Source organism: Erinaceus europaeus, chromosome 7 (genome assembly GCF_950295315.1).
Source record: "Erinaceus europaeus chromosome 7, mEriEur2.1, whole genome shotgun sequence".
Taxonomy (NCBI): Eukaryota; Metazoa; Chordata; class Mammalia; order Eulipotyphla; family Erinaceidae; genus Erinaceus; species Erinaceus europaeus.
In genome coordinates this window covers 7981854-8006682 of record NC_080168.1, presented here as the reverse complement: position 1 = coordinate 8006682, position 24829 = coordinate 7981854, and the positions used below count along the sequence as shown (strand labels likewise).

Genomic DNA, 24829 nt, shown 5'->3' with positions numbered 1-24829 from the left:
CTCCATTTCTTTCTGTCCTATCCAACAATGATATCAATAACAACAATAATAATAACGATGCCAACAATTTAAAAAAAAAGATACTTCCTTTAAAGTGTCATGTCTGAATCTCCTATTTTAGGGTAAGAGTCCCTAGTAATGCTAATAACAGACTGAAGTTGTCCCAGCAAAGCACTGAATTTACTGTCTTGTGACTGCTTCTTTGTCAGTGGCCTTTCCAGGGTTTTAAGTATCTCTCTGCCTTTCAGGGCACAGAGCATATCTTTCCCATCTCCCCATTACCTAACATAGTGCCTGACATGCAACAGATACTCAAGAAATATTCCTTGATTGACAGCATCTTTGGTGACATCCCCAGTAACACTTTACACTATAAGGAGCTGATTGTCATCAAAGCCTTTTGAGTAGTACACTCTGACTAGATACTGAATGTATACTCTTAATTTAACTGTTTCTTTGTCCTTTACAACTGGTGACACATCTTGCCAACTGCCCCCCACCACCACACACACCATTCCATGATGATTTTTATTATTATTGATTGATTGATTACTGGATAGAGACAGAGAGAAATTGAGAGCAGAGGGGGAGCTAGAAAGGGCAAGGGAGAGAGAGGGAAAGAGAGAGAGAGGGAAAGAGAGAGAGAGAGAGAGAGAGAGAGAGAGACCTGCAGCCCTGCTTCATCACTGGTGATGCAGGTAGGAACCAGGGGCTTAAACCCAGATCCTTGCTTATTACAATGTGAGCACTTAACCAAGCTACCACCTGGCACCTCATCCCATGATTACTAAGTATATCTAATAGACTGTGGTGTCATTGGCCTGAGAACACATGTACACAGACTTTTTTAAGACAGTGGACATTGACATTCTATAAAATTCACAAGCATTATTACAAGAAAAAAGGGTTTGTCATTTCAAAGTTCATTATTTGTTCTTAATGTTGAGCTATTTCCATTAATTAGATGAATTTGTCAGAAAACAGAAATTTCAAAAGGTTGGTTGTCCCCATGTTCTGCTCCGTATATTCAACTTAATTTAATCCATATTAATAGTGAAAGAAATGAAAGCTTGTCTTAAATCACTGCCTTCCCACTTAACAAGGAAAATATTACAGGAGGTAATGCATATTATTGAAGCTCTCAGTACAGACACAGGACCATAAAATGAAAGTGCTCTTGCAGCAATAAGTGTGTGCTTCATCGAGGTCAATTAACGGCAAGATTTATGCATACATGCAATCACTCTGGCTTAAAATATGACTTTGCACTCTCTTCTCGGAGGTAGAGTGAATTGCTTAAAGGCTGGCTGCTTCTGGAATGGGACAAAATAGAATTAATATTGAATAGACTCAGTCTCAATGAAAACAGTAGAAGTGGCTAGGGCAAAACTCTGAAGCCAGTAAAATTAGGAAATTTTGAAACTCTCTTCCAAAAAATCATTTGAGGGAAAAGAATTCTCAGCTCTATATTGCATATGAATTGAAAAACATACTATTTCATACTGCATCTAGATGGCCCAAGCTAACAGGCTTTGATTTATACCATGATGCTAAACTAAAAGGTACATAGTACTACTAATACATCAGAGTCTGTCAAGATACCTGCGGTTACTCTGTGCTTAGCAAAGCACAGTGATGTAAAACAATGGAGGAAATTCATTATACGTTCTCATAAACCTAAGAGCAAGCAGAGCAGCCTCATCTTCTAAATCATTCAGAATATGGATTGTATTGTAAGCAATTCTGGGGCTGGAATGATAGATGCATTGTTGAAGCACTTGTTCTCTGAGGCTCATGAATCACTGAGCTGCTCCTCTAAGCTCTCCAAATGCCTGAACTTCTTTCTGCATTGAAAAATGCCAGAAAGTGCATTAAGTCTCCATATAATTAGCCTCCTGGAAGACTCGTTTGAGAAATAGCATGTTATATGTCTTTTGAACATTACCTAGTAAGCCTTGTTATGGTAGGCCTGGAAGACACAAAGACAGAATGCCAAGGTTCATGATGTAGGAATTATAATAACACATATCTTAGAGTTATATATACAATATAGACCAATCACAAAAAAATGTGCATGTAGGACATATGTTGGAAAAGCTAGCATTTGCACTGGAGCCTTGAAGAACTAGCGAAAATATGTTGTACAGACTGATTTGGAGAAGACATTCCAGAAAGAAATGGCTTTATATGAAATGACCAAAAGGCAAGAGGAAGTTTGGCTTCTCTCAAAAGGAAATAATGATTGCTCAGGAATGCTGAAAAAAATCCTAGTTTATAGAGGGTGAGGCTCTGGGGACTGGGATAATAGTCTTGTTAGAAAGGTGTACTTCTATCGAATAAGTGATGACAAGATGGTGGCATGCTCAGATAAAATAATGAGCACAAAGGTATACATTTGGATGAGCATATGAGAAAATCCCCTCTGGAAGAAGTGAGAAGAACGAATTTGAGAAAGTGAGACTGTAGGAAATGAGAACAGTGAGCTGCTCTACAGTTATTCAGGTGAAAAATGAGGACTGAGAGGGGAAAATTCAATTGTGAATGGGTGGAGAGAGACAGGCATAAAAGTTATGAGAAGCCAAGCAGGTTAGATTCAGTAACCAATTAGATGCCAGGGGTCTCAAGACGGGAAATGAGGTGGTGACTGGTTCAGTGTGAATATACAAAGTTTTAAGACTATGTTATTAGCTCTCCATTAGATGTGGGTCCAGGGATTATTGGCTATCTGTAGATTGTATAGAATTAATCACTTATTAAGTATACAAACATTACAATAAGAAATTAAGTTAAATGGGAGATGGTTGGTAGCGTAGCGGGTTAAGTGCATGTGGTGCAAAGTGCAAGGACCGGCATAAGGATCCCAGTTCAAGCCCCGGCTCCCCACCTGCAGGGGAGCTGCTTCACAGGTAGTGAAGCAGGTCTGCAGGTGTCTATCTTTCTCTCCCCCTCTCTGTCTTCCCCTCCTCTCTCCATTTATTTGTCCCATCCAACAATGACAACATCAATACCAACAATAATAACTACAACAACACTAATAACTACAACAACAATAAAAAAACAATGGCAACAAAAGGGAAAATAAATAAATATCAAAAAATTTTAAAAAATAAATTAATATAAGTATGGAGCTCAGGGCACATCTACTTTAAACATGCCAAAGAGGTGTAATGATTATTGTGAGTAGAAGAGATTTGGGAGGGTCCTAGTGTTAGAAGGACACAGATTCTCCTCTCTATAGAGCACTGAGCTTCTCTGAACCTCCCATGTGAAAGCCCTTTCTTTGTCAGAACAAAAGAAATACCTTCATCACCACTGATAAGATGTTGTGGGAACAGAAGACTGTAAACATAGTTTCTTTCTCTGTTCATAAGTACTCAACACTGAAGTTCCTTTGTCTAGTCAGTGATTTACAAATTTATCGTTTACCTTGAAATTTTTAAATGACAGCTTTGGTCATCTCATGAATCCCATAGTCATGAGACCTCCATACTTACAAAATTAATACTTTTTGTTTCAGTCTGTCTTTGTCAATGTCTCTATTAGACCTCCCACAAGAGAGATGAGAAACAAGTGTCCCTAATTGACAAGGGCTGAAGATGGAGTCTGAAGATATCTTCACTGAAGAAACTGACAGAATAAGAGATACCCTAAAAAGGAGGCAGAGAGAATCGTCACAATAGAAATCCCTGCATGACAAAGAAGCATCAGAGCATTTATAAAACGTGGGAATCACTGAAAGCTTATAACACTGTCCAGAAATAACAAAGGAGAGGCAGAGAGGTGCCACTGAGATAGGATCCAACACTGGATTTGTTGATGAGGCTGCCAGAAAGCTGCCTCTTACAGATCTGGGACAAGTGAAGTGGAGGCTGTTCCCAAGTACTGGGAATCAGCCCACTAGGAAAAAAAGAAATTCCTCCCTGTTATCATCTGATCTGTGAAAAAGCAGAAGATAAGCCAGAGAGAGACAGAGAGGGAGAGAGAAACAGAGAAACAGATACAGAGATTATGTCACCTTCTTAAACTTAGAAATAAGTGCACTGGCAAATGCATGCTTTATGTCATCAAATGGGAGAAACTTGTTTGGTTTTGTTGTTTGTTTGTTTACAAAAATACTCTCAGAAAGCTAAGGACTGGGAACCAGGATTCAGAACTGGTGAAGATTAGGAAGGAACTAGGAAGATGATGGTGTGCATGCCCGGAGGCTCTGCACTGTCTTTGAAGTGTTGCATTCTCAGTTATCTTTTGGAATCTGGGTCTGGAAATGAAATATAGAGAGGAGAAATATTTATAGAGAAGAAAAGCAAAAAAAATGTGGGGGCAATTTAGAGTAAGCAAGCTTTTTTAAATGTATTTTATTTATACCCTTTTTTGCCCTTGTTTTTATTGTTGTAGTTATTGTTGTTGTTGATGTCATTTGTTGTTGGACAGATGGAACAGAGAGAAATGGAGAGAGGAAGGGAAGACAGAGAGGGGGAGAGAAATATATACACCTGCAGACCTGCTTCACCACCTGTGAAGCGACTCCCCTGCAGGTGGGGAGCTGGGGGCTCGAACTGGGATCCTTATGCTAGTCCTTGCAATTTGCGCCACATGCACTTAACCTGCTGCGCTACCACCTGACTCCCAAACAACCTTTTTAACTCCTTTCACTTTTATTACAAAATTATAGTAATTACTAGCAATTAGTAATTTAATAATGTACCATATTACTCACTAATGTTTTAGCATAGAATTCATTTTGAATGATTTATTTATTTATTTGAGAGAGAGAGAGAGGCCAGAGACCAGAGCACTGCTCAACTCAGACATCCAGTTTGTGCTGTAGATCAAACCTGGGCATTCATGCATACAGGTCTTGTGTGGTTATCCAACATTGAGCTAGAAACAAAATGCAGTTAGAAACTACACTTATACCCAAATCAAAGAGTTTGCAGCTGCTGTGACACAGCAGAAGAACACACTAGAAATGTATGCACTGATGGCAATAGAACTCACAAATTTTGCATCTTTTTGGTCTCTTATGAAAAACCCATCTGTGTCAACTGCCCAGACAAGATCCCCTTAGGGTCTAAGACATGAGACAACAAAAGTCAAACCTAGACTCTAAGGAGAGGGTTGTTGTGTGAAACCATTATCAGGCTGAGGCAAAAATTACTAAAGTCCCTTGGAACATGCCTAAAATAGGCTTCCTAGCTTCTTCCCACACAAAGACCCAAAATTTCATTCGCTCTATTCATACCTTTGGGTTCTCATTTATTAGACAGTTTGTTCTGCTCTATATCTCATTGCCTTTCAGCTATCAAGTTGCAGATGCTACTATGATGCCATCTTGAATTCCCTTGGCAGAAGACCTCACCAGTGTGGCCCAGAGCCATACCACACTAGGGAAAGACAGAAACAGGTTGGGGGTATAGATGCACCTACCAACATTCATATCTAGCATAGAACAATTCCAGAAGCCAGACTTTCTCTTTCTTCACCCCAAAAAGGAATTTTGGTCCTTACTCCCAGAGGGGTAAAGACTAAAGAAGCTTCCAGTGGAGCATGGGACATGGAATCTCATGGTGGGAATTGTGTGGAATTGTACCCCTGTTCATTTACAATCTTGCTGATCATCACTAAATCACTAACAAATAATAATAATGATGATGATGATGATGATGATAATACAAAGAAGAAGAAGGAGAAGAAGAAAAAAGGATAAGGAGAAGAAGCAGAAAAAGAAGAGGCAATGGGATGATTTTCTAGACTAGATTCAGCAACCAGGGCCAGGATTCAGGGAAAGATGTGTTCCATGACGATTCACCTGTTTCATTCATGGGCCTCAGGCTACATTTAGGAAAAATATCACACACTGTAGAGGTACAACACTCTCTCCATCTGAGCAGTGCCTGGCTTGACAGATGGTTCTTACACTAGGAAGCTTATTTGCTTCTGATTCAGTCAACCTAGAAAGAGAAAACCAGGATCATGGATCTCTCATGATAGTCCACCCCCACTGTACAATAAAGAAGAACAATACACACTAGAGCACACCCCAGTACTGAAATAATGATGGCTTTAAGAGCTTGTCTTTTTTTTTTTTTTTTTCACATTCAGTGTGTTTTATTAGCATTATGACCAATAGGGTTTGGAGTGCATGTTGAGAGCACACTGGGAAGTGTAAGCACCACTTGTTGTTATGGGCAAAAAGACAAGTTGCAATCACCTAAATAAGTCATTCAAAATGCTGCCAAAAATCACTGCTTCATCCTTTGAAATGTTAAAAACAAAAACAACTAAGGATGGGAAAATGATGCAGCAACAGCATGCAGAATACAGACAGGAGAGGTCCTGGGTTGGAACCTTGGCCCCATGCCCCCAATACCTGGAGAGGAACAGTATCCCTCTCAGGAAAAGATCCAGACTAATGCAGAAACATGTTAAGAAGATATTTAAGAATCCTAATACGTCAGCACAGTTTGAGAATCCACCATCTCATTATCTGACCAAGGGGAGATTGGAAAACCACCAGCATTGTCTAACCCCACTCGAGTAGGTAAGAACCTTGCTCAGCTCTGACAGGAAAGGGACAGAAGGATACTGAATATCTTCTATTTGCTAAGTGCAGATTCTGTATTTTCTGATAATACATGTTATCTAACAATTTAGTAAAATAGATGACTTTTCTTTCTTTTTTTTTACTTTATTTATTTTTTAATTGCCACCAGGGTTATCACTGGGGCTCAGGGTCTAGACATTGAATTCACCACTATCTAGGGTCAACTTCTGTTTTTCCTGTTATTTTGCTATTTTTTTTGCATTTGAGAGGACAGAGGTAATAAGCACATTCCACCTGTTTGCCTTCTTTTCTCCTCAAATGTTCATGGGTTGCATTTGAAGTTTTACAAAATGAGACTGAATACCTTCGACTTACCAACATCAAACAACCAAAGAACAGTAAATATTCATTTTTTAATTAAAAAATTATTTACTTATTCCTTTTGTTGACCTTGTTGTCTTATTTTATAGTTATTATTGGTGTTGTTATTGATGTCATCATTGTTGGATAGGACAGAGAGAAATGGAGAGAGGAGGGGAAGACAGAGAGGAGGAGAGAAAGATAGACACCTGCAGACCAGCTTCACTGCTTGTGAAATGACTCCCCTGCAGGGGGGGAGCCAGGACCTCCAACCTGGATCCTTGAGCCAGTCCTTGGGCTTTGCTTTGTGCCACCTGCACTTAACCTGCTGTGCTACCACCGCTGGACTCCCAGTAAATCGTCTTTGCACGTAAAACCAAGCTATTCAACTGTGTTCGATTGCTTCTTCCAAAGCAAAAGAGCTAGTCATGGGCAAAAAATTCCACATGGTCTATCAAGTCCAGTGTTCTGATACTTACAAATTGTTCCATGAAATTAGTGCCTGCTTTATTTAGTAGGTGCATGGAAAGAACCAGGCTGACTTGGAGAACTAGAAACAAAATTGGTAATAAATACATTTAGGCAGTAACCAGGGAAGTGGTTCAGCAGGTAACAGGATGCTTTGCATGTATAAGAAGTTGGGTCAGATCCCCAGTACTCTATAGAATTAATAAATAAATCTCACAGAAAGCATACCATGTTCGAAAGGAAAGTCCTTTGTTCTGTCCATCACTAGATCCAGTACAACCGGCTGACAGAGGCCTGGAAAATTACATTACTCAAGACTGTAACGTACTTTCGGGAGTAAACTTTACCAGAGTTTCCTTTTGTTTTTTACCTTTTTGTTTTTTTGGGGGGTTGCCTCCAGGGTTATTGCTGGGGCTCAGTGCCTGCACCATGAATCCACTGTTCCTGGAGGCCATTTTCCCCCCCCCCTTTTGTTGCCCTTGTTGTTGTAGCCTTGTTGTGGTTATTATTGTTGTTGATGATGTTGTTGTTGTTGGATAGGACAGAGAAATGGAGAGAGGAGGGGAAGACAGAGAGGGGGAGAGAAAGATAGACACCTGCAGACCTGCTTCACCACTTTTGATGCGGCTCCCCTACAGGTGGGGAGCTGGGGGCTCAAACCCGGATCCTTATGCTTTGCACCACATGCGCTTAACCCGCTGCACTATCGCCCAACCCCCTACCTTTTTGTTTTGGAGGCAGTGGTACAATGGCTCAACCACACATTTCAAGTTCTAAGAACAATCTTAATGCCAAATATTCCTGTAGTTATTTCAAAATTTTGTTTACATATATGACTCTACTAAATATCTTTAGAAAGACAAAATAAAAACAGAATACAAGAGAACTATCCTACCTCAAAAATGTTTTTCCATTGTTTCACAAAGAAATGATTATGAGGAAATATCTAAAATCCAGAACTGGGTGCCTGCATTATGAATCTACTGTTGCTAGAGGCCATTTTTCCCATTTTGTTGCCCTTGATATTGTTTTTGATGTTATTGCTGTTGTTGTTGTTGGATAGGACAGAGAGGACAGAGAAACATCAAGAGGAAGGGAAGACAGAGAGGGAAGGAGAAAGACACCTGCAGATATGCTTCACCACTTGTGACATGATTCCCTGCAGATGGGGAGCTGGGGACTGGAACAGGTATCCTTGCGCTGGTCCTTGTGCTTGGTGCCATGTGCGCTTAACCCACTGCACTACCACACGGACCCTATCTATTTTAATAGCTGTGTTGTACTATACCCAAAGTTTACAGTATCCAAGCTTTTTGATAGGTGGTATATTCACATTTAAACTCATTTTAACAGTGGGGCTGGGAGATCAATCACCAGGTAGAATACACACCTTATGTTCAAGGAACTGGATTTCAGTCTGGGAAGTCAGATGGGAGCTCTATTCAAAGGGAAGCTTCACAAGTTGTGGAACAGTGCTCCTTCTCCCATTTTCTCTTCTTCTCCATTACCTCCTCCTTCCCCTCCTCCCACTTACTCTTTCACCTTCTATCCAAAAAAAAAAAAAAAACTGCAGTGGTGAAATCTTGCTGGCAGGAAGCCCCAGAAGAAACTTGTAAAGCAATTTCTTTTCTTTTTATCATGTTATGTGTAGGCTTACAGCTGTGATAAAGGAAGGGCACCCCATATTTCTAATTTTTTTTTATAATCACCAAAAAGGAAAAATAAAAATGGTCTCAGAGGGTCATTTGCCCAACATCAACACTTGTCTGCTAGTTCAAGAACAGCCTGTTGTCTGCACCACAAAGTGTCTCTAAATGATGATGTCACTGAGTGAGGGCATTTGACTCATGCTACTGTGAGCTGTGAAGTCACACAGCTACTACTCTGTCTTTGAACCCAATTCAGGGAGTTTGTAATTTTCTCTATAAACTCACTTTGTTTCATTTCCATTTTCCTCAAACTAAGCAGGCACAGCACTGAAGCAATAGAATAAGTCAACTGAAACATTTATCACATACCTGTTGTCAGTTTATCTCTCCCAATATATAACTTGAAAGGCTTTGTTGAAGAAAATCGTGAGACGTAATAGTAAACGTGAAACATATTACAACCATTTAAAACTGAATTTTACTTTTCTTTGTGTGTGATTACTTTGTGTTCATCATTAAACTTTTTTTTTCTATTCTGAAAAGCTATTTTGCTACAAGCCCAGTTCTTTCACACTTTTATCCACAGGAAAGTCATAATCCTGACTTAAATAGAAGCCAGTTACCATGGAAATCATGCTAATGCCACTGAATCAATATTTTGATTTTGCTGACATGTAGTGCAAAAAGAAAAGGCAGGTGAAGGTTTATAAGAAGTTACTTTTCAACTTTGTTATAATTTTTATAGCTGGAGGAATTATAAAGAATGCATTAGTAATAAGCTCTAGCTATTTCATGATTACAAATAACTGTGGATTCACAAAAGAGCAATCTACATTTTCATATCATTTAGACATTCAAGTACACACATATGCATGTATGCATTTAGACTAAAGATTTTTATTCCTCATCTCAGAATTGAGTTCTGATTGTCTCCACCTGTTATTGAAGTCATAAGTGGGAAAAAGAGATTTGAATGTTTCCCATTTTGCAATAACATTTTTCTGAGGAGATGGTGAATTTGGCATTAAAAGTAACTAACTTTTCTTTTTTTTTTTTAGTATTTATTTATTTATTCTCTTTTGTTGCTCTTGTTTTATTGTTGTCATCATTGTTGGATAGGACAGAGTAATGGAGAGAGGAGGAGAAGACGGGGGGGGGGGGGGGGGGGGGAGAAAGACAGACACCTGAAGACCTGCTTCACTGCCTGTGAAGCGACCCCCTGCTGGTGGGGAACCTGGGGCTGGTACCGGGATCCTTCCGCCTGTCCTTGCACTTGGTGCCACGTGCGCTTAACCCACTGCGCTACCGCCCAACCCTAACTTTTCTTTTTAAAATTTTTTTATTTATAAAAAGGAAACATTGACAAAACCATTGAGGAGTACAACTTCGCACAGTTCCCACCACCAGACCTCCGTAATCCCCACCCCTCCCTGATAGCTTTCCTATTCTTTACCCCTCTGGGAGTATGGCCTCAACATCATTGTGGGATGCAGAAGGTGGAAGGGCTGGCTTCTGTAATTGCTTCCCCGCTGAACATGGGCGTTGACAGTCGATCCATATTCCCAGCCTGTCTCTCTCTTTCTTTCTAGATAAACAGATGACAGACCGCTCCAACTTTTCTTCTATGGGGTGCTCACCATGATTTTGTCTCTCGTGTTCACTGTGAACACCCCAAGGTCTTTCTGATGAGAGGGGCTATTCTGGAATGTGTTCGGTGCCATGACACGGAGCATTAATGTGTCCCTAGCTGATTTCTCCCTCTGTATCTAGCAACTTCTTCACCCTTCAGATGCTTTGATTTTTATTTTGTTAAATCTGTAATTATTCCAGAGACCCCTGTTTTAAATCATTAGCTTCCCATAGCTAACTATCTAATCTCTTCCATTATGAAGGTTTCTAGTAGTAAATGTAGGAGAGGATGACTTTTGGGGGGAAAAAGTATCAAAGAAAATAAAAGCAAATGAAAGGCATTGTATATCAATATCAAGAAATTTCAGAATAATGTTTAAAGTCTGCAAAAAAAGCAGATCTCTAAGAAACAGAGAAACTCCATTTTTGGTAATGAAATACTGCAATTATGAGAGAAAGAATGAAACTTCTAATTTATTCTACTGTGGCAAAACAACAAAGAAAGTTGCACAGCTAGACAGACAGACACAGATTCACACTCAATGGAGTATTATATTATTTAGAAAGGTAGCTAAACTAAGTATTTATCAGCAATTATGAATGAACAAATTATTATGATGCACCCTTTTATGGTGTTTCTTAACAAACTGAATGTTGCTGAAAATATCCACAAAAGAGTAAATGATTATAAACACAGAATTCTATGCACTAGAATTTCAATTTTATAAATATCTATACACATACATGGTATAAGAGTCATATGCTCATGAGTATTTTTGCATATGTAAATCTATGTGGAGACTTTCCTTGAAGAAACATGGATCAGTTTGTCTTCAGGCATTTATTTGCGTTTTCAATGCACAGCTTTTTGCTTTTTTTCAATCTTTTCTCTTTTTTAAGCTAATTACACTTGATACACCAACATGGAAGAAAGGTTAAGGTTAGATTAAAGGTTAAGAAGAAATGGGACCAGAGGTCACACAGGCTCTTAAGCTAATTATGGGTCCCAGATCGCATCAAATCGATGGGGTTTATAGTCAACAATATTTATACCCCTTTCCCATATTAGGGAGCTACTCCCTTCCCTGATCCCGGTTTCTGGTCCTTTTCCCAGCCATGTCTCCTGAGACAATAATTAGGATCCACCTGCATATCAGATTTCAGGCTCAGGCAAAAAACAAGCAAACAAACAAAAAAACACTAGTATAGCTACAGGCCCTTTGAAATATAACTAAAATATGCCTACTAGCTATCTACAAAATGGAGGACCCCCCAACACTTCATCTGCACTATTCCAGCCTTTAGGTCCATGATTGGTCAACAGTTTGTTTGGCTTTGTATGTTAACTATATTTTCAGCCACCAGGTTCCAGATGCTAGCAGGATGCCGACCAGACTTCCCTGGACCAATGTGCCACCAATGTGCCTTGGAGCTCTGCTTCCCCAGAGCCCTTCCCCACTAGGGAAAGAGAGAGACAGACTGGGAGTAAGGATCGACCTGTCAATGCTCATGTTCAGCGGGGAAGCAATTGCAGAAGCCAGACCTTCCACCTTCTGCATCCCACAATGACCCTGGGTCCATACTCCCAGAGGGGTAAAGAATAGGAAAGCTATCAGGGGAGGGGATGGGATACAGAGGTTTGGTGGTGGGAACTGTGTAAAGGTGTACCCCTCTTACCTTATGGTTTTGTCAATGTTTCCTTTTTATAATAAAAAAATTTTTTTAAAAAGAGAGATGGGACATACTTCATAGCACCTCTTTGAATAGGTTGGAGCTTATAATAAAGATTAGAATCTTTCTTTAGTGACTGGAGATCCCAGATGACAAGGAAACCTGCCCAGTTGAAGAAAGAACCACCCAGCTTCCATTCTCTGGTGCAAACCACTGTGCCACTTGCTTTTGGGGGGCCCAGGAAAGCCTTATGTAGACTTCAGGGAAAGAGATATTGGGGCTCTGGAAACAATACTGTCAAACTAACCATTGGCAGCACTGGGAACCTTGAGTGTTTTCTTTTTCTTTATTTTTTAAAAATATTTTATTTATTTATTAATGAGAAAGATAGAAGGAGAGAGAGAGAGAAAACCAGACATCTCTCTGGTACATGTGCTGCTGGGGATCAAACTCAGGACCTCATGCTTGAACGTTCAGTGCTTTATCTACTATGCCACCTCCTGGACCACAGAACTTTGAGTGTTTTCCACAATGAACCCACAAAAATCTGGGTGAACCAGACCATTCCCGCGTCTATTTTTCCATCAATGAATTTTTAGGAAAACTGACACCGTACTTCCTCTATGGAGGGCTAAAGAGCTAGTAAGATCTGGCCCAATGTATATTCATAGACTAGTAAGAAGGCTGGTATTTATTCAGTTTGTGTGCACCACAGCTGATAAATATATAGTAAGAGTTTTCAGATGTTGGCATATATGATCGTGTGTGCTTATGTATAAACACACAATGCATACGTCCATTTTCACAGAAAGGATATATAACACCATGTAAAAATATTGACTTAGAAGGTGACACATTTTGTTTCTTTCATTATATTTTCTTGCATTAAAGCTTCCTTAAGTGTGGGGGTAGATAGCATAATGGGTATGCAAAGAGACTGTCATGCCTGAGGCTCCAAAGTATCAGGTTCAACCCCTTGCACCACCATAAGCCAGAGATCAGCGGTGCTCTGGCAAAAATAAAACTTGCTACAGGCCTTGCTTTCTTTCTTCCCACCACCCTCTTGACTGGGCTTCAGGAGAAAAGAAGATATCGAGGCTGTGTGGTGGCCCAGTGATGAGCGCACGTGCTCTAGATCACAAGGACACAGGTTTGAGCACCTGGACCCCCACCTGCAGGGGGGAAGCTTTCCTGCAGGTGTTTCTCTGTCTCTCTTTCTCTCTATCTTCCCCTCCCCACTGAATTTATGACTCTCTCTATCCCTTAAATAAATAAAGATAATAAAAATATTAAAAGAAGATGTCCAGGCTTTTGTTACTGGAGGGGAAGAGTTAGCATTTATTACTGAGCTGCCCAGAACGTGCTGGGTGCTATCTTTTTCTGGGTGAAATAACGGTGCTCTCTTACCTTCTGTTCGTTCGGCGACCTTCCCACTCTTGCAAGCGGTTGTGCTGTTGACCGTCTCTGAGGACGTGCTCAGCTTGGTACTGGGGTCCCTCTTGGGCTTGGGTGGTGGTTGTCGCCTCGAGCCACAGCTGCTGTCATCATCTGTACCTCCAACTGAGTGCAGGGACTGGGACCTCACGGAAAAGCCACTGGAGCAAGGATGAGGGAGTCTGTCCTGAGGAGCAGGCATGGTCATGAAGCCCATGCGGAAATGCTTGCCCACGTAGCTTCCTTCGTGGCCACAGCTGACTTCTCCACCTATGCTGTGAAGGTAAGCAGACCCAAGGCAGTGAAGACAAGACGCCAAGGCCACAGACACACACATGCACACAGTTAGCTGTAGCTCAGCCTTGAAGCCCAGGCTGGTGACAAGACTGGCACGAGAACATTCTATGCTTTTGCATTAACTTAGGGAAGAAAACAGATATTGCTTAATTATAATCAGAAATTCCATATAGTCTAGTATTCAGTACCCTCAAAACTAATACTCCAAAGAGTGAAAACATAGTATTCAATATCCTCAAAACTAATATTCCAAAGAGTGAAAAAATCACATAGAACATTTTCATTTTCAAATATTTTTTTTTCTTTGTGTGTTTGCTTTGGTACTTCTAGAATCTCCATCTTCAGCACTCTGGCAACTCCATTTTTCTTCCAGATAGAGACAGAGTGACACAGAGAGGGAGAGATACCACTGTAGGGACCTTCCTCCATTGCCATAGCACAACCTCTTGTGGGGTAGGGCCTTGAACCTGAAATAGCCATGGCTATGCAAGTCCCCCTGCTCAGTAAGCTGTCTCTCAGGGTCTCAAAATTAATTTTTAATTTGAGATAGATCTTGTTGGTGGCTTAAAAAAATAAGCAAGGCACTGCAATTGTCAAACAGTGACAGAGAACAGAGTTTGCATGTCTATGTCAGGGGACAGACCTACTTCCCAGCTTTGCTAATCAGGAGTGATGCTCTAGTTATATTCTTTATCATACCAATCAATCATTTTTAAATGTTTTTTTTTGTCACCAGGGTTATTGTTGGAGCTCAGTGCCAGCACATGAATCTACTGCTGTGAGAAGCCATTTTTTCCCCTTTCTATTTTATGTATTCATTTTTATTTGATGGGACAGAGAGAAATTAAGAGGGGTGGGGACGAGGATAGAGAGAGACAGAGAAAGATAGAAACTGCAGACCTGCGTCACTTCTCATGAAACATCCCCCTCACACACACCCTCAGGTGGGAGGCTTGGACTTCAACCCTCGTCCTTGTACATGGTGACATGTGCACTAAACTGGGTATGCCACTGCCTGGCCCCCTAAAATATTTTGTAAGTAAACAGGAATTCCATGACAACTCAAGTCATCATCTTCTGACAAGAGATGAGGTCAAGTAGTAAACTTTAGAGATTCTTCTTGCCTTCACTAAAACCATCCCTAAAATTCTTTGGTGAGCACATTGGAAAAAAGAAAAGAAACAGCAAAAATGGGTTCTGATACTAAATACAGGATGCTGGGAGAGTGAAGGTGAAGGAAAAGGAGAGAAGAAAAAGGAGGTAAAGAGAAGGAGGCAGGCGGAGGCAGAGAGATCCAAGGGGAGGAGAGGGGAGACAACAGAAAGGGAAGGAAGGGGAGGCAGGAAGAAGGAAGAGAAGGAGTAGGAAAGGAGAGAGAAGGCACATGGTTAGGGGAGTATTTAACTCCAAGATGCAGCCAGCAAAGTCCATCTTTTCACAGGCTTCAGTTTTGCTAGAGATGAGTTCTATAATAAACTAAGCCCATAGTATGATACAAATATGTGTTCAAAAGTTTATGTGAAAGTCACTTTACAAAAGACCTTCACTAGTAGCTGTTTTCTCTAACCAAAAGATGTTTTAAAAGGATCTCCTTTACGGCAAAGTGCAAATAAAGCTCAGTGTGCCTTCTGTAATCGCTATTGTAAAGGCAGTGCCCAATCCAAGTACCAGGAGAGTCCTGGATGAGTTTCTTTCCCTAGGAACTAACCCTTTCCTTTCCTTTCCTTTCCTTTCCTTTCCTTTCCTTTCCTTTCCTTTCCTTTCCTTTCCTTTCCTTTCCTTTCCTTTCCTTTCCTTTCCTTTCCTTTCCTTTCCTTTCCTTTCCTTTCCTTTCCTTTCCTTTCCTTCCCTTCCCTTCCCTTCCCTTCCCTTCCCTTCCCTTCCCTTTCCTTTTATTTTTTCTCTCTTTTCTCCTTTCTTTCTTTCTTCCTTTCCTTCCTCCCTTCCTTCCTTCCTTCCTTCCTTCCTTCCTTCCTTCCTTCCTTCCTTTTGCCTTTCTATAGAAGGTGGGGGAGAGAGAGAGAGGGAGAAAAGAAAGATACCTGCAACACTACTTCACTGATTGAAAAACTCCCCACTTAGATGGGCAGGGGGGACTTGAACCCAGTTCCTCACGCATGGTAACATATGTACTTTACCCAGTGGACCACCACCAGGCTCATTCTAAGACACTACTCTGTGGGGGCTGGGTGGAGGTGCACCTGGCTGAGCAGATGCATTACAGTGCTTGGGGACCTGGGTTTAAGCTCCAAGTCTCCACTTGCAGGGGGGAAGCTTCAGGAGCTGTGAAGCAGTGCTGCAGATGTCTCTCTTTATCTCTTCATGTCTATCTTCCCTTCCTCTCTCAGTCTCTCTATCTTCATCCAAAGTGAATAAGTACTTTTAAAGTATAAAAAAAGAAATTAAGCACAAGGGGCCTGGTGGTGGTGCACGTAGTTGAGTGCACACAATTACAGTGTACAAGGACCTGGGTTTGAGCCCCCAGTCCCCACCTGCAGTGGGAAAGCTTTGTGAGTAGTAAAGCAGGGCTGTAGGTGTCTCTGTCTCTCTCCCTCTCTACCACCCCCTTCCCTCTTGATTTCTGACTGTCTCTATCCAATAAATAAATAAAGATAATAATGAATATATTAAGCATAAGAAAATATATAGGTGGGATATCATATTATACCAACTTTTACAATATACTGATGTGTTCATAGACCTTACACATTATTTTCAGGGTATTTTGGGTCTGGAAATACTCAAAAATTTCCACATACACTGATAGCAATTGCTGCTTCTTTGTTTTTGTTTGTTTGTTTGTTTTGTTTTGCCTCTAGGGGTATTGCTGGGGCTCGATGCCTGCACTATGAATCCACTGCTACTGGAAGCCATTTTTTCCCTTTTGTTGCCCTTGTTGTCTATTGTTGTTGTTGTTGTTAATATTATTGTTGTCATTGTTGTTGGATGGGACAGAGAGAAATTGAGAGAGGAGGGGAAGACAGAGAGGGGGAGAGAAAGACAGACACCTGCAGACCTGCTTCATCACCTGTGAAGCGACTTCCCTGCAGGTGGGGAGCCGAGGGCTAGAACCGGGATCTGTACGCTGGTCCTTGCACTTTGTGCTCAACCGGCTACACTACCACCTGGCCCCCGCTTGTTTTATAACATTTTATCTTATGGAAGTTTTCATGAGAATGCACTACTTTTAGGTGATAGAAGAAACATGTAAATCCTGCATAGTGACACCTAATGAGGAGGTCTAGTGTGTTTTACCAATGCACTTCTAAAAAGTCCATAAATATTCAGAATTTGCAAAGCTTCCATTTTTTTTTTAAGTTTTTTTTCCCCTTAAGTGTTGCACAGGAAAGTCTGGGCAGAAATTTAAAAAAAACAGGTAGGAAATGACTATCATACATTTCTTTCTATATACTTCTATATACTATTAAGCAACAGTGTCTCTTATAAAGAAAAAGAATACATGTAAATGTGACTTTAAAAGCATTACTTCTAGAATATTTCCCACTGTGGTATTCATTAAATAGAAGAAACATTGTTACATAATAGTTGACTGTTTTTCTTAAATAATTCAAAGTCTATTAATTTAGAGTCTTTCCAGACATTTTTATATAATCCTTCTCTGAAAGCCTGAGTGTTGGGGTCACCCCGTCCTCCATGACATAATGAAATTCAAGGGACAACTTCTACAATTGTCTTTCTTGTATTGTCCAGATTGTTATGATGTCTGTCGTAAGTGTTGTATTTCCATATGAACAATAGTGATGAATGAGGAGTTTTCCCCAGCCAGCTGAGAACTTACAACAATTATGTAAATAAAGGTAGAAAGAATTCAACAAAAACACAAAGCTCAGATTCTGATATTTAATTCTGATGATACTTAGGTCACTCAATCAAACATAGTTTCATATTGATTTCATCTTTTTCTGAACATTTTGAGTTACTATTCAGACACTGAATATACCATCTCTGCAAAACATAATTGAGGTGACTGAAAGCTCAGAACACTAGCCAGAGTAATGGGAACCCAGAATTATGAGTGATATCAAAATAGAGCTCGGTGAACAGAGCCTATCTAGCGTTTTGTTAATTCCTGTTTCCTGTGATTTCTTCAGGAACATCAGCTGGGAAAGTAACCAGGAATTTGAAGAAGCAGAAGGGTTTGTGTTAAAAAAAAATTAAGACTATAAAATAGAATAGGGCGGATATAGCTGTATGGGAAATTTTACCTGCATTTTATGGTTATGGTCTTGGTCATTCTTATTAGAGATGAGCTATTCGATTTTAACTTATTTTTTTGCATATTTATATCTCTATTTTTGTTGCCTTGGCACTAAACAAAAGGTGTTTTAAGGATTAATTTAGATAGAAATCTCATTTCCCACAACATAGTCACACAAGGAGCAAGGAGGGATTTGTGATGAGCTAATGCACATAGGCATTTATGAGAGTTACTAGGAGTGAGTGTATCAGCAGTTTCTCTGTTACATTGACCTAAATCGGGTCCGTTTTTTTTTTTTTTTTCCAGACAGGTAATTAGCTCCGGTGCTTTATGCCAAAGTTACATTTTTTTCTGCACAAAACAATTCCATTTCACTCTCTACGCTTTTGTTTATATAGGTACATTTATACACACAAGGGTAAACACGCACACACCAACACTTCTTCCAAAGAGAAATTCAATATGCTTCAAACAATAATAGGTCTCAGGTGCAAGGTAAGATTTCATCAATTTATGAACACAGAATGGAGAACTGAAGCTCAGACTGAACTGAATACAGAGAATAATACTGTAGGCAAGGATCAGTGTCAGCACTAAGCTGAAGACACAGTTAGATGGAAGATTCCAGTACTGTTTAAAGCAAGTTCAAAGTTATAAAGCACAGAATAAAAGTAGCTATTGAATTTCCTATAAGACCCTGTGGAACTTTTTTTTAATAAGCAAGTTCCTGAACCCTGCACTAAGGACAATTATGGAATCAAATATATTCATTCCTAACCTCTAGAGGTGGAGAGTTTAATCATGCAGATATTTCTGATGTAATCAATCTGGAGACACACCAAGAAGCATTCTAAATAAAAACCAGAGCAGGGGCCTGTTGGTGGTGCACCTGGCTGGGCACACAGGTTACAGTGCACAAGGACCCACATTTGAGCCTCCAGTCCCCACCTGCAAGGGGAAAGTTTTGCAAGTAGTGAAGCAGTGCTGCAGGTGTCTCTCTGTCTCTCTACCTCTCCTTCTCTCTCAATTTCTGTCTCTATTCAATAAATAAATAAAGGTAATACAATTTAAAAAGAAATAACAACTCGAGCTAGTAACCAAAAGATTACTGTTAGAAGTAGCCTGGAAGACAAAAAATATCACGAAGGGGGTCAAAGGAGATTGCAAGAGACTATGAGAAATACTTCATATAGGAAGATGCATGATGTCTCAGTCAGGTCATGTTAACTTGTTTTGCAGTGACAAGCAATCTCTAATCCTTGGTGATTTACAATGCAGGTTTATTACTTTCTTGGATTAATTGTTTGTGCATAAACTGTGTCTCTGCCTTATGTGTCTTTTTGATTTTAGGGTTAAATCCTACTGGGATATGTTCTTATGGTAGAAAGAGAAGAAGACTCAACTATGCAATGTCTCCTGAAGCTTCTTCACACTTCATGGTTAAAAATTAGTCTTGTGGCTGAACTGGAAGCCAGTGTCATGGAGGTAGCTTACCCTCTAACAGAAAAGCAGAGAAAGTCACATGGCTGTATGTGGAGAAGGGTAAATTTCCTACAGCTGGGGAATCCATTACGGACACAGGAGATATAGAATAAGCAACTGAGCTCTCCTTCCAAGAGAGAATGTGCCATGAGGAATGGAGTTACTGTTATTAACAACCAATGACACATGGGGAGATTTTATGCTTATTTTAGGCGAATATAAGTTGCACCCCTATGTCAAGGATAGTCTCATAAAGACAGTGTTTCTCCAACAAAAATGCAAAAAAACAAAAGATAAATAAAAACCAAACACATGGAGAGACGGCGGGGGAGGGAGGAACTGAATACCTTTTGCAGCTTCCAAATAAATCACAGTGAGGAGGGTTGTAGTTTATTACACTAGTGAAACCCATGTACCTTTTGTTTCCTCTAAGGAAAAGCCCTAGGAAATCTATGACTGAGTTGTTGCCCAAACCCATAGGACAGGAGCAATTGTTGAGACTGGTGGTGGTGCGGGGGGGGGGGGGGGGGGGAGGGGGTGCTTAGGAGAGGAGTTCATTGTGGCAGCTATAGAAGAATATAAGTCGGGCGGTGGCGCAGTGGGTTAAGCGCACGTGGCGCAAAGCGCAGGGACCGGAGTAAGGGTCCCGGTTCGAGCCCCCGGCTCCCCACCTGCAGGGGAGTCACTTCACAAGTGGTGAAGCAGGTCTGCAGGTGTCTATCTTTCTCTCCCCGGTTGGAGCCCCCGGCTCCCCACCTGCAGGGGAGTCGCTTCACAAGCAGTGAAGCAGGTCTGCAGGTGTCTATCTTTCTCTCTCCCTCTCTGTCTTCCCCTCCTCTTTCCATTTCTCTCTCTCCTATCCAACAATGACAACAACAATAATAACTACAACAATAGAACAACAAGGGCAACAAAAGGGAATAAATAAATAAATATTTAAAAAAAATTTTTTTTCCCACCGTTATCCCAAGGTCTTAGTTCCTCCTATTCAATCAGCTTTCCAGCCTATCTCCACAACAGGTACCATGGGTACATTAAGATCAGATGCTTGTCCTCCATATTCCTGCCTCTTCTTCCTCACAGATATTTCATATGTCACTCTTTACCTAGCTTGGGGCTTGTTTTCTGGAAGGCCTGAACTAGCATACTTAGGAACAATCAAGCAACTTATGACACTCAGAAATGGAAGGAAAAGCCTAAAAGCTAACTTGAGACCCTAGAGATAAGAAATAGTTGTGGAAATAGGCCACTCTTTTGCTTCAGACTTGAGAATTTAAATGGAAGTTCAGGAAATAGGCATCAACTGTACTATAGGAGTTTCACTTGGCTTGAAGTGAAATTTACGTGGGCCGCAGAAAGCAGTCTTTTTGCACTAAAACTCTTAGCACTCAAGATAGATTAAACCTGACACATATCCTGTTATAAAAATAAAAACCAGTTTCATAATGCTGAATTTCAACAAGTATGCTTTTTCTCACACAATGGGGGCAGCACTGCAAGATCTAGTTGTCCCTTGGTTAACTTTCTATTATAAAACACACAGACACGGGAGTCAGGCAGTATGTAGCACAGTGGGTAAAGAGCAGGTGGTACAAAGCTCAGGGACCGGCATAAGGATCCGGGTTTGAGTCCCGGCTCCCCACCTGCAGGGGAGTCGCTTCACAGGCAGTGAAGCAGGTCTGCAGGTGTCTATCTTTCTCTCCCCCTCTCTGTCTTCCCCTCCTCTCTCCATTTCTCTCTGTCCTATCCAACAATGATGACATCAATAATAACTACAACAATAAAACAACAAGGGCAACAAAAGGGAATAAATAAACAAATATTAAGCACACACACACACACGTTAAAATATTGCCTAAATCAAGGGACTTATTTTCCCAGAAGTAATTAGTCAATGCTTTCAAACTTTTTCTTCAAACTTTTCCCCCAAATCTGTGGCTAGTCAGAAGGCATGTGTGTGAATGTGTGTGTGTGTGTGTGTGTGTGTGTGTGTGTGTGTGTGTGTGTGTGTTATTATTGCCACCAGGGTTATCTCTGAGGCTGCTGTCTACATGTGAACTCACTCACTCCCGGCGTCATTTTTTTTTTCCTTTTCCCCTTTAATTGGTAGGGCAGAGAAATTGAGAAGGGTGGGAGAGACAGAAAGGAAGAAGGGGAAGAACTGCAGCACTTGTTTCACTGCTCATGAAGCTTGCCTCTGCAGGTGGGAACCTGGGGCTTGATCCCAGTCCCAGACCCTTCCCCATGGGGACATGTGGCACTCAAGCTGGTGGGCTGCCACCCAGCTCCTCTTTGCACTCTTGACTCACTCTTGAGTTATAGGCCCTAAATACACACAAGTTTATATGAGTTACTGACTCGCAATTCTGTCTTTGTTTCTCAAAGCAGTGCTCTGCCCTGGTTTATGCTGGTGCTAGAAACTGAACCCAGTGCCTTTGGTGCCTCAAGTATGAAAGTCCTTTTATGCAGCCATTATGGTATCTCCCCAGACCTCTGTAACCCCATGGATCCAGTACCAGTACTCCACGTTTATAAATTCCCAAATTTGTACAAAATGGTACATACAAAGCACTAAGTACAAAATCTGACATATACTATGTCATCAGTAATCTGAGCTTTCCAGTTCCTTAAAGTCATGGGATCATTTGTATTGTTCTATAGTTGTGTCTTTAAAGAGTAAGTATGGTTGCATGTACCACTATATATTATAACCTTAAAAAAGAAAAAAAAAATCTACACACAAAGTACAGAAAATCTGGCATTTAATTTGATGTCTTAAGATAATCTAGGTCAATACAGAATTTGAGTTCTTAACTATCGTCAAAATTCGCATCCGGTTTTCAATACTCCCATTTACCAGGACTGATTAAGGCATAAAATAAATTCTTCAAGCTGCTTTGCCAATACTGGTCAACAGATGGTTTCTTGTCTTGCTGCCTTCTTGAAAATTCAGCACTGAAGTATTTATTTTCACTTTTCTAGAACTTTTTCCTTTCAGAGATGAAAATGTAACCCCTGAGAAGGTTGAGCTACCAAGATGGGATGTCATCCCTGAAAATGACAGGGGTGTTGCCCCTCTGTGTGGTTTGAAGCAAATATGACAACATTTCACAATGGAAATTTTATTTGCCAGCCATAAAAATTAATAGAACCACATTCTGCATGCAGATAGACTTTCAAGTATATCCAGAAAATTTAAATAACAAACTGAAAGGTTTACCTAGAGCTTTTTTTGCTTGGATTTCTTTTTATTTGGAACAATACTATGAAACTAAGTTTAAAAATTCATCTTTGGCACTATCATATAATCTAACACATTTAAATTTTTTTATTATTTATTTTCCCTCTTGTTGCCCTTGTTGTTTTATTGTTATTGTAGTTATTGTTGTTATTGATGTCAGCTTTGTTAGTTAGGACAGAGAGAAATACAGGAGGGGAAGACAGAGAGGGAGAAAGATAGACACCAACAGACCTACTTTACCGCCTGTGAAGCGACTTCCCTGCGAGTGGGGAGCCAGTGGCTGGAACTGAGATCCTTAACTCGGTCCTTGTGCTTTGTGCCACGTGCGCTTAACCCGCTGCGCTACCGTCCAACTCCCTAATGTAACACATTTATACTTAATAACTTCTGAGACATCTGAAAATTTCTCTGTTTATTTTTTTTTATAATTTTTATTTATAAAAAGGAAACACTGGCAAAAACTATATGATAAGAGGGGTACAACTAGACAAAATTCCCACCACCAGAACTCCGTATCCCATCCCCTCCCCTGATAGCTTTCCGATTCTTTATCTCTCTGGGAGTACAGACCCAGGGTTATTAATGGGTGCAGAAGGTAAAAAGTTTGGCTTCTGTAATTGCTTCCCCGCTGTACATAGGTGTTGGCAGGTCTATCCATACTCCCAGCCTGTCTCTCTCTTTCCCTCGTGGGGCGGGGTTCTGGGAAAGTGGAGCTTCAGGACACATTGGTGGGGTTGTCTGCCTAAGGAAGTTCAGTTGGCATCATGGTAGCATCTGGAACCTGGTGGCTGAAAGAAGAGTTAACATACAAAGCCAAACAAATTGTTGACTAATCATGAACCTAAAGTCTGGATTAGTGCAAATGAAGATTTTGGGGTTTCCGTTTTGTAGATAGTTAGTAGGTATACTTTAGGTATATTCCAAAGGGCCCATGACTATACTAGATTTCTTTTTTTGTCTCTGAGCCTGACATCTGATATGCAGGTGGACCCAAGTTATTGTCTGGGGAGATGATGTCATGGCTGGAAAAAGGACCGGAAAGCTGGATCAGGAAAGAGAGTAGCTCCCTAATATGGGAAAGGTGTATAAATATTGTTGCCTGTAAACCCTATCAATTTGATGTGATCTGGGGCCCATATTCAGCTTAGGAGCCTATGTGACCTCTGCATTCTTGTATATCTGAACTCACATTCTGTGTTCATCAGTGGGAACATTCCAAGCTGCCCCAATTTCAGGACCTGTCTTCCTCAGATGGAAGATAAGAGTATGTTGTCCAGCCTCCCTTCAGAGGATGGAACAGTCTCTACTGTTGTTGATCCATATTGAGGGCAAGGTCCTAAGGGAGCGCACTAAGGGGTCTATTTTATTGTTCCTGAAAGAGATGACCAGTAACAATGGAGAGAGGGATTTATTTGAGGTCTAGGCTTATCTTGTCTGTTTGGGAATCTCGACTCCCCGACTAGGGCCCCAGTTGATGGGGTGGCCTGATAGTGACTAAAGAGTCATCATTATAGTATGCCAGTCTCTTGCCCTTATTCAGCTTTTGCAGTCCTTGCTTTGATAAGGTTAGCTTTGGAGTGACTGAGGGAAATGTAATAGGAGGTAGGTGAGGAGGTTATCTACTTCTAAGTAGACATTACTTCATTATGAACTTTATGGTGTCTTTTTAGGTCTTTCTACTTCCTTGCTGTATATACTGACTCACTGCAGACTATTGTGCATTTTGGTTAGCATGTCAGAAAATGTCACTGATGATAGGAATGGACTAGGAATGATACAGGACAATAAATGACTGCATATTTATTAGATAAAATAATCCTTCCTTGTTCATGGAA

At 40.6% G+C, this 24829-nt stretch overlaps 1 protein-coding gene across 1 annotated transcript in view; it reads right to left on the bottom strand.

Annotated features, from left to right (window-relative positions):
• The window catches only part of NYAP2 (neuronal tyrosine-phosphorylated phosphoinositide-3-kinase adaptor 2), a 311899-nt gene that overhangs the window by 157461 nt on the left and 129609 nt on the right, over positions 1-24829 (bottom strand). Inside the window, exon 3 of the mRNA XM_060193685.1 lies at positions 13729-14030. Coding sequence (XP_060049668.1) covers positions 13729-14030 — 302 coding nt within the window. The remainder of the gene's footprint in view (positions 1-13728; positions 14031-24829) is intronic.